Below are 13,688 nucleotides of genomic sequence, written 5' to 3' on the forward strand. Positions count from 1 at the left end.
ATGCCTAAAGGTGTTGACAAGGTGGCTGCTGAAAAGGCTGCGGATAAGCCTGTGCTCAAGAAAAATCTCAGATCCCAACAACCTTGGTCTGAGGATATGAGTGAGCCAGGTGGTGTCATGGAGGTGGATGCATCTCTGTTGGAATCAATCAATGCCAGACTAAGCAAGTTGGATATGCTTGACTCACTACAAGAAGACATCCGTGAGTTGAAAACCAGCCTTGAGTTTAGTCAAAAGCAGATTGAAGACCTGACAAAGGAAAATGCCATACTTAAAGGTGTGGTGGAAGAGGTGCAAAGATCTGCTGCTTCTATCACCTTGGATAACAAGAAAATGAAAGAGACATTGTTGGACATACAGTGCAGAGAGATGAGGGACAATCTGATATTCTCTGGCATCAAGGAGGATAATGACAACTCTGAAGACACTGTAAGACACTTTATGACCAAAAACCTCAAAATGCCCCCGGAGGTTGTGCGAGACATAACCTTCTCCAGGGTCCACAGATTGGGGAGACCTGTGGATGGCAAAACACGTCCAATAATAGCTCGTTTTGAGCATTACAAGCAGAAAGAGTTGGTGAAGAGCCGAGGTAAGGAGCTGAAAGGGTCCTCATTTTGGTTAAATGAACATTTTCCAGCAGAGATCAATGACAGGAGGAAAAAACTGAGACCAATAATGAGAGAGAATTGGGCCCTGGAACATAAAGTGGCACTATCAGTCGACAAGCTGTATATAAATGGACAACTCTACAGGGACTCAGAGGTGACCCCTTGGCTCTTTTAGAATAGCTGTGTGTGTGTATGCGATGGATATTAAGCCAAAGACATGCAGTCAGGTGATTCAATAGCACTGAATATACCTAAGAAGGGGTTAAAGATTGCACATATTAACATCTGCAGTCTTCGTAACAAAGTGCATGAAATTGAGTCTCTGCTGTTGTCTAACAATGTTCACATACTTGCTATATCTGAGACACATCTAGATGAAACATGTGACAAGGAATTAATTGTTAGTGGGTATAATATCTATAGGAAAGACAGAAATATTTATGGTGGTGGTGTAGCTTTTTATATCTTAAATGATATTCCAGTAAAGAAGAGGGAAGACCTTATGATTAGTGACATTGAAGCCCTATGGGTACAAGTCCATTTGCCTAACATTAAACCTATATTAATGTGTTGCTGCTATAGACCACCTGATTCCAATGCTCAATACTTAAAAACTGTATGTGAAATGTTGGATAGAGCATCAGATAGTAACAAGGAATTGTATATAATGGGAGATATGAATATCAACTGGTTCTCTCCAACATGCTCACTTAAGAAAACGCTCCATGCTATAGCCGATACATGTCATTTAAGGCAGTTAGTTAACCAGCCAACCAAAATTAAAACTACCATAAATGGCATATCCTCTACCTGTATTGATCATATCTTTACAAATTCAGCTGATCTATGCTCAAAGGTGATTTCAGTTGCATTTGGGTGCACTGACCACAATATAGTGGCTTTTACTAGAAAGGCAAAAATTCCAAAAGCTGTTCCAAAAGTAATTCATAAAAGATTTTATAAGAACTTCAATGAGGGCTCATTTTTAGAAGAACTGGAAAACATACCGTGGTATACTGTAAGTGAAGAGGAGAATCCAGAGTTGGCTTTGAATTTGTTTATGCAGTTATTTTTGTCAATAGCTGACAAGCATGCTCCAGTCAGAAAACAAACTGTTAAATCTGTAAGATCACCTTGGATTGACAATGAAATTAAGAACAGCATGACCTTAAGAAATGCTGCAAAGCAAAAGTCAAGTGAATCTGGAAGTCTTGCAGACTGGCAGATATACTGTAAATTAAGGAATAATGTGACAAAAATGAACAGAAAGAAAAAGAAATGCTATTATCGAACAAGGATAAATGAAGTAAGAACTGACAGTAAACTGCTGTGGAAAACATTTAACAATGCTCTGGGTAGGGGTTCTAATAGGGCTTCCTCCTTCATTGAAGTTGATGGGGCTTTTATTACAAAGCCATTTGACATAGCTCAGTATTTTAATGACTTCTTCACCAGTAAAGTAGACAGGTTAAGAAGGGATATGTCTTGTAATTATGTGCATCATGTTTCCTCTATATCAGACACAATTATGAAAAGTAAGGTCTGTATGTTTGGTTTTGAACCCATTAGCTGTGAGGAGGTGGAGAAACTTTTAATGTCAATACACTGTGACAAATCTGCAGGCCTGGACAACCTGGATGGCAAGTTACTGAAGATCGCTGTACACCTGGTAACTAAACCAATTACTCACATTTTTAATCAGAGTTTGAAGTGGGATGTTTGTCCACAAGTATGGAAGCAAGCAAAAATTATTCCAATTCCCAAAAATTCTAAAACAAACATTACAGGGGTCAACAGTCGCCCCATAAGCATTCTGCCAGTTCTTGCTAAACTAATGGAAAGAATTGTTTTTAACCAAATTCAATCATATTTTTCTGTGAATGCATTAAATACTGACTTTCAACATGCCTATAGAAATGGGCTTTCAACATGTACAGCGCTGACACAGTTAGTTGATGAATGTCTAATGAATGCAGATACTAAGAGACTAGTGGGGTCTATATTGTTGGATTTTAGTGCTGCGTTTGATATCATAGATCACAATCTGCTGCTTGACAAACTTTCTTGTTATGGTTTTACACCATCTGCGGTAGGGTGGATAAAAAGCTATTTGTCCAACAGATCGCAGAGGGTATTCTATAATGGAAGTCTCTCAGATGTTAAACATATTCATTGTGGAATTCCACAGGGGAGCTGTTTGGGCCCTTTGTTGTTCACCATATTTACAAATGACATGCCACTGGTCTTAGACAGGGCCAATATAGCCATGTATTCTGACGATACCACTTTATATATGTCTGCTACAAATGTAGAAGACCTGTCTGTAGCTCTTAACAAGGAGCTACAATGCATATCAGAGTGGGTGGTGAACAATAAGATGATCCTGAACATATCAAAGACAAAATCAATTGTATTTGGATCACAGTATATGCTAAAGTCAAAACCCAAACTGAATTTATATTTGAGGGAGTTAGAAATTGAGCAGGTAGATGAAGTAAAACTACTGAGTGTAACGTTAGACAGTCATCTAACATGGTCTACTCATATTGACAATATAACGAAGAAAATGGGAGGGGGTCTGTCCATGATAAGGAGATGTGCTGAGTTTTTAACTCCAACATCGGCTGTCCAGGTTATCCAGGCACTAGTCATATCCCATCTTGACTACTGTCCAGTTGTGTGGTCCAATGCAGCTAAAAAGGATCAGCATAAATTACAAATAGCCCAGAACAAGGCAGCTCGCCTTGCCCTTAATTGTAATATTAGATCTAATACACTATTAATTCATCAGAATCTGTCATGGCTGTTGGTGGAGCAAAGACTAACTGCCAGTCTGGCTGTATTTTTTAGGAACATTTGTTTAAATAAAAAACCAAATTGCCTATATAAAAATATTCATTATACCTGTGATAGACACCAATATAATACAAGACATGTAGCAATGGGTCGATTCACAGCACCCAAGCCAAAAACGAATGCAATGAAGAATACAGTCATGTACAGGGCAATGACCTTCTGGAACTCTCTACCAGTATGCATCACAGAAATTAAGGATAAAAGGCATTTTAAGAAAAGACTAAAGCACTTTCTTGTAATGTCATTTTAATTGTGTATATTTCACTGTACCATCAAGTATTTTTATATTGATATTTGTAAACATGTTCTTTTTTTAATCGTTTTGTAAATTGTATGTTAATTGCTCTGTGTGGACCCCAGGAAGAATAGCTGTTGCCATGTGCAACAGCTAATGGGGATCCAAAATAAAATCAAATCAAATCAAACATCATAGAAAAGGTAATAAAACTTTAGTCCAAAATTCTCCTTTAAGTCCCAGTGATGAGGCCAATATGTCCCATATCCTACCATGTCTCTCTGATTGCTGTTGTCAAATCATAACACTGTGACTGAAATCAGATTGCTCAATTCTTGAGTGAAACATGATGCTTGAAATGTTTTGTTTCATTCACATTGGCCTTTGTTATATACAGGCCAGGTTTTTCAGAAAACATGTGTTCTCTGACCGAGGAGTTCTGATCTGTGTGTGAAGATGATATGATGGCGAGCTAACCCACTTGGAGTGTTTCGAACCTGATCTTCAACACTATTCTGGACAAGAACTCTTCTTGTTGGTAGGACAAATCAGCAGCCAACACACCATTCACACAAACACAATTCCCCATCTCTCACACACAAAGTCAGAGGGCCCAGCACCTGCCCTCTGACTTCACTTTGACTGAGCACTGACTGCCTTACCTGGGCTTGAAGATTGGGAAGTGAAGGGATAATCTGGTTGCTTTATTGAAGGAGCATTGTTTGGATTATGTTGAATATGTTGTGAATGGCCATACTGTGTTCTGTTTATTTTCCTTTTCTTTATTTTTGCCTCTAGTTTTCAATACAAGGTACCATTTTAACTGCAAATCTGTCTCTCGGGTGTTCTTCAGTGTTGTCATCATCAGTGTAATTTTCCTCCATTATCACAACTAACTTCTGATGCAGTAGCTAGTCCAGAGAGAGTTAGATACTTATTTCCAGTATATACTACAAATGCTCATTCTCAAATTATCCTATTTGGCCCCCAAATGCCACCCACTCCTTCAGTCACACCTTGGCAGCATATCCAACAATGTTAAGTCATGTGGCCCGTAATTTGACGATAATGTCTTTACACAAACTTCTCCTTCGATGGTGAAGATGCATTACCTGAATTAAGTCTTTCTTGTCAAATGCAGACCTTGGGAAGGTCAATCATGCTTTTATTTTCTCACATTTAGACTACGTAACTCCCTGTACTCTTGGCTTGGTAAGAAACCTATTTCCTTGCAAAATTCAGCTGCTAGACAATTAACTAATTCTAAGAAATATATCCATATACAATAGGTTTTCTAACTTCTCTTAAAGGGGAAATCCACCCATTTTCAATATTTAACTATGTCATTAATATAGCATAAAGGAGTTGTGTGGAAATAAGAAAAAAGTTCCCCCCTTTCTGTGTTGCCTTGAACTGGAGGATTGATTGTGGGTTTAACATTGCAAATTACAACATGATGACTCATCATGTTGTAATTTGCAATGTTAAAAAACACACAACTCCTTTATGCTATATTAATGACATAGTTAAATATTGAAAATGGGTGGATTTCCCCTTTAACTGGTTGCCTGTGAATTTCAGGATAGATTTTTAAAATTTGACTGTGACTTGCCAGGTCAGGCTCCTACTATATTTACATTTTAGAAATGCTGGTCCCGTATGAACCTGAGCACTGCTTGAGATCCTCAGATAGGGCTCGCTTGGTTGTTCCTAAAACTCGCCTCATTATCTGACCGATTTATCTTTTGCAGCCCGGGCACTTAGACTTACAGAATCTACATTAGCAAAGTCAAGGTCTCCCTTCAAATCACTTCTTAAAAAGTACATTCATGTCAAGAAACCTTGTATCTCAATATTTCAACTTTTTATCATCATCATACAAGAGCGTCACACAATGCAAGCTTTGTGCGCTTGTAGATCGGCTATTTTAAAATGTTTTTAGCGGTGCCAACCGCTCTATACGTGGCTTTGACTCGGTGTCTGTGTGTCTGTCTGTGTGTCCGTCCGTCTGTGTGTCCGTCTGTGTGTCCGTCTGTGTGTCCGTATGAGCCCGGGATGAGCACGGCAAAGAAGCAACACATACAAACACACGCACACACACACACACGGACTTGGAGATTGCCTATGCCATCTCTCCTCTCATTTGCCACACGTGCCACCGGTTATCAAAGAGGGGTCCAGGGACCCCCAGGGACGTCCGCCCGTATGAGCACGGGATGAGCACGGGATTTTAAACAGCTATAACTCCAGTTTGCAGCATGCCACCAAGTCCAAATTTGGTATGTGGACTTAGACCACCAATACGGGCCGAGCATGAATTGCTCAAGCCCCGCCCCCTCTGTCTTCCCATTGGCTGGCCTTTAAACAGCCATAACTCAAGTTCGCAGCATGCTACGGAGTACAAATTTTGGACATGGACTAAAACCACCAATAGGGACAAACTGTAATTACTTAAGCCCCGCCCCCTCTGTCTGCCCATTGGCTGGGCTTTAAACAGCCATTATTCCAGTTTGCAGCATGCTACCAAGTACAAATTTGGTAAGTGGACTCAGACCACCAATAGGGACGAACTGAAATGAGTGAAGCCCCGCCCCAAAGGCACCGCTTCCTTCACACAGGGTGTGATTTTTTAAATAATTATGAGCTTGAGAAAGGTCCGAAGGGACCGAAACGTTGCTCTTTTTATTAAACTCTGAACGAAGCAAGCAGCTGTGTGCGGGCCTTATCTTTTTATTAAGATTTTTTTTGAAGTATACTTTTTGTGACCAACGCACCAACTAGAGAGGAACCGGGTGTGCGGAAGCCTTCTCCTCTTAAATAATTATGAAAAAGGAACGTTTTGGACACACAAGGTTTCCGCCCAACAGCGACTATGTATAACCTTTTATGCCTTTTTAATTTCTTCTTTTTGTTTTATTCTTTGTTTATTTAACTTTGGTGTTTTTTCTCTTTTGTTTCCGTAATTCTTTTGTTTTTTGTAAAGCACTTTGTAACCTTGTTTCGAAAAACGCTATCATTTATTATATTATTTCCCTGCCGCAAACAGGCTAAACAAGTAACAAATCTGCACTGCAGGCTACATAAGGAAGAAAACAAGTAAACCTAGCAGAATGTTCAATGTAGCCAATTTGCCTGACAGAGTCATTCTGGCTGTGATGATCATTGAATAGAGATGTGAGCTATCTATGAGCCCATTAAGTTCCAGGCTTTGATATCGTTCATTGGGCCATCTGAAAGTAACAGTGCAGAATGTGGCGCAGGTGAGCCATCTTCAAATAGATCATTTACCTAACAAGCTGCTATGTGCAAATCAGCTTTTTCTGAACATGCATATAAACATGAGGCAGTGATGCTGAATGTAATTTTGAGACAAAATATACTGGTATAATCACCATAATGGATCTCATCAAGGTTATGAATTATAATTGTAGTCTAAGCACCTTATGTGAGGGCAGATCTTTAGTTTTGACTTCTTAGTACTTCAACACACGTAGCCTATGAGGTTTTGCCCCATGGGCCTACTGGAATTGAAATCTTTGTTGGTCTTTTTCCATCCGTCTCATTCTCTTCTACTCTTTTTTTCTCTCTGTCTGCACCACTCTCTAGCTGAATGAACAATACAATTGTGCCGTCCATGGCTGAGAGACTATATGAGCTGCCCATGTGTGACTGTATGATGGTTCTTGGAACAAATCCTGTAGATACACTGATTGTGGGTAATTAAAATTGTACCAAACTTACCTTATAATTAAGTAATTGTTGGCTAATTTCTCAATTTTCAGCTAGTTTAAAAAAGAATACATGCATCAAATCACAACAATAATGTAACTTTGACAAGACAATGATATTAGTATGTTACTTATACCTCAAACAAGTTGTCAGTCTCCGCTAGTAGATTTTCATACTGTACTGAAATCAATGGAATCCAATGGCTTCCTCAACAATAGAAAATGACCACCAGTATGGTCCTTTGAAGTATCAGGAGGAAGCAGGGTATTGTTAAAATGTAACAATTAAAAAAACAGGAAGCATGCTCATTTAGCCTTGTCTGTATTAAAGGTTTAGAAACATCAAAGAGCCCAGATAGCATGGTAGCCTACTACATCAACGTATTGGGGCCCCTCTTGGTGTGTCAGTTATAAATGGTATCTTACTGACCAACTGTCATGACCTGTAAAGCAAGTAATTCCCTCTATCTGCCCAGCCATTCATCATTCTTCATTAATTCGTCATTTATCATTCCAACAATGCAAAAATGCCTGAAAAAATGTCAATGGCAAGGAGGGAAATGGAAGGGTGTTTGTGCTGGGCCTGGTTTCTTTTGATTTCATCAGTCTTCCTCTTGCTCTCTTTTCCCTCTATATTTGCGTTTCTTGCATTTAACCAATTAAACTCTATTTCCCAAAATGTTCAAATTGTAGCTTGTAGATCAGCTATTTATGACGGCTTTTCAAAAAATAAATTGGGGTGTCTCTCCACTGTGCTGTGGAATTCACCCATGCACACAAGAGGAAGTTCACAAGTCGGTATGGTACAGTAGTATGGAAACATCCGCTGACTCCAGGTAACATCGCAAATCTATTCCAACAACAATGCATGGAACACATCACCACTGGGTAGGGGACGAGAGAGAAATTAAGTTCGGATTTGAATCCATTTCACAAGTAGCCTACAATGAAAGTGCTCTCTCTCTTTCTTTGTCTCTCTCCCTCTCTCTCTTTCTCTCTAAGCTGCCTAGAGCCCAATATTGATGCTGTCTTGAGAAGTGTTGTGGGGGCAGCCAGCCATTACTATAAGAGCACCATCATGCATCCCAGACAAACTATATATGTTGAACCTGTGAGTCTCCTGTATGGATCAGGTGAAAAAAAAAAACATTTTAAATGATCTCAATCAACTTCAACACAGTTGAACTGAAGTTGGAGAAGGGCATGGAAAAGTAGTCAAAACGATCTACTGAGGCCATGGATTCGAAAAATATGTGTGTCTAATGCCTATTTTATGCTCCAAAAATAGCGATCTACAAGCCATCGCATTGTGGGCTTGTAGATCAGCTATTTTCGGCGCTTGTCACAGTCATACAACAAAGTATAAATCAGGCTTAAGAGGGCCATTAGAATTCTCTGACAGTCACCATGATCTGGTGAGACAGTGTTACGGCCTCTGTGTAAACAACCAAAAGCTCATCCAGAGACCGAAACATGGGAGAAGCCCTAAAAATAGCCTTTTATTATTTATTTTTTTATAAAGACAGAAGAACACTATACTCAAAGTAGAAAACAACACGCAAATGGGGCAGGCGATCCCAGCCAAACAGAACAAAAGCTGTGGAAGCCACTGGGCCAGCCACTCAATCGGCCGTGCAAACCCAGCTCTGCCCCCTGATCTACCAGAACCAAAAATAAACTCAACTAAACCAAAACAAAACCCGATAACTGGACTACCGGTCGGTGATGATCTCCCACCCAAAACTAAAATAACACAACTCAAAATACCTAAACACACGCTGAGGAAAAAAACTATTGTGGGGAAAAAGAAAGAAAGAAACAAAATAATCCTCAAAAAAGGCTGAGCTGCCTGCAGCCCATACATGCCTCTACAATGAATTCAACCTCAGCTTTCCCCCCCACCGGTTTTGGGCCGACTCTGCATTGGAAAGCGTTGGAAAGCGTTGGATATTGTCGTTCTGTCGGGCCCACAACGCAACACGTTGTGGGCTTGTAGATCTGCAATTTCGAAGGTTCCCTCCAGAATAGGGATGCTGGGGTTCAAGTGGTTAAACACTGATTTTCCTCAATGCCTTTATCTGTTGAATGAAACCATATTGCATGATGAGAGACATAATGCGTTATTCTGTATGACATATGCTGATTTGGACTTTGGTCAGTGGAAGGCACAGAGGAACATGCAACGCAACGGGTTGTGAGCTTGTAGATCTGATATTTTCGCTGAATGTTTGCCCCAGAATATAGCAATAGGGTTCATGTGGTTAATCGGTCAAAATTCTTAGAGCTTATGTATTAACCCATTTAGACCTGGAACACCTATTCGTTCTTATACCTTTTAATCCGGGAACACCCTTGTGTAACATTAGCTGTTGCTATAGCAACATATTTTTTCAGAAAACTTAGGTCAGGATTTAGAAGGTGTTTTTAGAATGGGCCTCAGGTCTAAATGGGTTAATAATAATTAACATCCATACAAAATGTCTAGGCACTACACTTGTTTTTCATGGTGCCTCAGAGGTAAAAAACAAAACAAACTAGAAAATGTGCTCCTCGGAGCACAGGTCTCCGCCAGTACTGTTCCTGATTAATCCTGTCTTACCTATTTATATTACATATTGTCACGTGTCACTTGACCAATGTTAGCTTGGCTGATGGAAGCTCACTTCAAAAAATATAGTATATTCTATATTTTTTGAAGTGACACTATTTATAGGTTTTTATTTCGTCATGCGTCTCCCTAGCCAATCAAAAGCATTGGTGACAACATATTGTCACGTGTCACGTGAAGCTTGACCAATGTTAGCTTGGCTGAGACGGACGGACACACGGAAGGACAAGAACGAAAACATACTCTCCGCCAGAGGTGGAGAGTACTGTTTACTGTAAAGTGAATACTGTAGGCTGTTTTCTTTGGTTGGCTAGACCCATGGGACATACCGTACATTTCTTAATAATATTGGCAATGGGTGATCATCACAGGAACATCAAGCTCTCTACAGTAGACTTGTAACCTTTATATTGACCATGCTTGGCAATTATATTTTTCTAATCTTCTCAGAACACTCTCTGCTTTTCCTTATGTTTTCCATGTTAAATGTGATACACACAGTGGTACAAAACAGCAGAGTGAGCATTTTCCTCCTTTTAAACTGTCTGCATGAGTGATTATGAGATTGAAAACACTTGTCATACTAATTAAAACAGAATAGTCTGCTTAAAGTATCACTACAATGCAATTATTTCTTACAACTTCTAAACTTTGCGGTACCAATACTTTTGGACAAACTATATTAGAATTATTTTTGCAGAATAAGCAAGAATTCTGTTATTTTCCCTTTTTAACTTTTTTGCTTTGTTCTACTGCAAACCAAAGACAGATATGCATGGATAATAAAATATATGTTTTAATTTCAACACTTTTCAGGAGGACAAATGGTACATTATTTTAATAAAATCCAAGTGTAACAATATTTTCAGCCACATGTGTAAAGCTGACAAGGAGACAATATAGGGGAAGCCTTAACCACTTAAACCCTATACTAAGCCCCCATCTGTTTTCCCTCTACAATAAAAGTCTTCACTGAAAATAGCAGATCTACAAGCTCACAACACACCAAGTTGCTTTGCATTGTGAGCTTACAGCTGTTTCCAGTCAATATTCGCCCCAGAATAGGGAAGCAATATATGAGTTCACACTCTCTTAGAAAACCATTGTGCCACAGCTGGGTTGTTGTGCAGCGGAGATACAGAAGACTAAGCAGGGGGCTTCCAGGTGGTCCGCTTGGAGACTAGGGGTTTGAATCCTCTGCAGTACATCTGGCTTGGCTGGCGCTCCAACGAACACAATAGGCCGTGTTTGGTCGAGGCGCCTGCTCAGTGGGGTGCAGAACTGGGTCAGATAGTGTGTTCTTCCGCACGTGCTACGCCTTCCAGGTGAAAACTCCTCATGGTCACGTCACGTGAAAAGAAGCGGCTGGTGACTTCATGTGTATCGGAGGAGACACATGCTAGTCTACACCCTCCCACATGACCAACTGTAGGGGTTAGCACTGACAGGCAATTGGCATAACAACAAAAGTAATGGGAGAAAAAGGGAAAAAGAAAAACGAATTTATCAGCTGGAGATGAAAGGGTCATATTGTTGTTCCATTTAACCACTTAAACCCTATACTTCAGTTGACTGGGTCCCCCCAGCTGTCGCGTTGTGAGCTTGTAGATCTGCTATTTTAGAGATGCTAGGGTTCATGGTTAAAGTGACTTCATTCTCCAATCTCCAATTCCTTCCCTTCTCTTTAGTACACAGTACTCACATCCCTAGAGAATTTGGCAGATAGAGAAGGTACCTGGATGACCCCCATTTCGGCCCTTGCATGATTTTAGACCGTTTCTTTCAATATTTCATAAGTGCGGTTAAAGAGTGGGGGACAGTGGGTGCAGAGGGTGGATGTTGATTCGTGGGTGGATGTTGATTCGTGAATAATAGAGGTGAGTGCATTTGAATGCTGTAACAGCTGAACCATGATGGCACACATCAAAATACAACAGTTTAAAAGGGCACACACTACAGTTGATCATAGAATTCATGATCAATTGTAAACAAGAAAAAAAAAAATCTTGTGTCCCACAGGGACAAATTTAGTCAAACTGACTCCCCAAGGGAATTTCTTTGTGTTTTTATTCTCCGCCAGGTCGAAAGGCCTCTTGAACCGTAGGCCCTATAATAATTTCCCTCCCATGCCAACAGTTTGCATTTTTCCAGCAAAATAAAACGCAATATATGTTGAACACAAATCATACTCAAATTGCAATCGCATGTTGAGGGGCCTTTATAGAACCTACCTTCAAAAGCCTGTTCACTTCTGGCCATGAGGTGCCCAAGGTGTGGCACAAACATGACAAGTTGCACTGACCCAGCCCTGGGTGGCCAACCCAGCCTGGCAGAGATATGTGATTTTTATGAATGTGGTTAATATACTGCGTATGCTTACAGTATGTACATGTATGCAGACGCTCACATACTGTACAACCATACATACTTCCTCAACAACCCATGTATGTTCCTATGAGCAGTGCATGTGTGTGTGCGTGTGTGCATGCATGCATGCGTGCGTGCGTGCGTGTTTAAGCGTGTTGCTGTGTATAATGTATAATGAGTGAGTTGTTATGGAGTTGGGGTAGGGCACATGCCGTGTAATGTGTGAATGTGGGTAAGTGGGGCTTATTAAAAAACAATATGTGTAGGAGGTGAGGGTGGGTGGGATTATTGTAGCATTATGTGCTTATACATAATGTTATATTGTCTTTTAATGTGAAGCACAATAAGTTAACCATGGTTTGAAATGTGACGTGGCAAAGAGCTCATACTATGTATACCTTTGTTCCCATGTCCAACAAGGAGCGAAGCTGTAGATTAGTTCAAATGGAATTACAGTGCCTTGATCTCATCTAGTGGCCTGTTCTGCTGTAGGAAAGAAAGAAAAGAAAAGTTATCCAAGCCTTTCACTGCTGGTGGGGATTAGCGCTCCCATGGTATAAAAGGTGCTGTCTGGCCCATTTCTGAGAAATCCTGCTCTCCATGGTCAAGGCAGTAATCCTGTGTTTGTGTTTCCCCATTGACGCTGGACAGGTGGCTTAGGAGGGCAGTGGGGTCCACTCAGCGATGGCCATTCAGTGGTCTCTCACACTCTATCAATCATCCCAGAGGGCCCATATTATGACTTTTTTTTGCCTTTAGTACCCTTCTAAGAGGGGGGTAGGGGGGATACTCAACCCCAATATGGACGCATGTTAACAGTATTTTCTCTAGAAAAAGGGGGTGGTTTATGATTTACAGTACTTCTGAACATTTTGGCATTCCAAATTTTGAAATTCTGGAATTTGTAACTGTCTTTGCATTAGAATGGGGGCATTACAAACTGTGGCCATTACATAAATAAGTGGCTATTAGGTTACTTCTGCATGAAAAACATGGGCTACCATGTCCCAGCATGTATCTACTGTACCTTGACATACTGACATAACTCACTGTCCTGGCAAATCAATTTTCATACTCTAAGTTCTTCTTCTAGCTCTATACATAATCTGGATTGATCACTGATTGTTTAAGGAATGCAACATTTTGGAAAAACATTACCTCCATTGGGAACAGAGTGATTTTTCACAGCCCCTTAACCTCTGCAAAAGACGCAGCACATGTCTTCAGCATAGGGTAAGTGTGTGTGTGTGTGTGTGTGTGTGTGTGTGTGTGTGTGTGTGTGT

The 13,688-nt window shown here is 40.3% G+C and overlaps 1 protein-coding gene across 1 annotated transcript in view; it reads left to right on the top strand.

Moving 5' to 3' along the window:
• The window catches only part of LOC311040638 (putative ATP-dependent RNA helicase DDX4), a gene marked incomplete at both ends in the record, with an annotated part of 29,194 nt that continues 15,506 nt past the window's right edge, over window positions 1–13,688 (top strand). Inside the window, one exon of the mRNA XM_084050967.1 lies at window positions 1–592. Within this exon, the coding sequence (XP_083907093.1) occupies window positions 1–592 (592 nt within the window). The remainder of the gene's footprint in view (window positions 593–13,688) is intronic.

Source organism: Gymnoscopelus microlampas, assembly GCF_963454915.1.
Source record: "Gymnoscopelus microlampas genome assembly, chromosome: 24".
Lineage (NCBI taxonomy): Eukaryota > Metazoa > Chordata > Actinopteri > Myctophiformes > Myctophidae > Gymnoscopelus > Gymnoscopelus microlampas.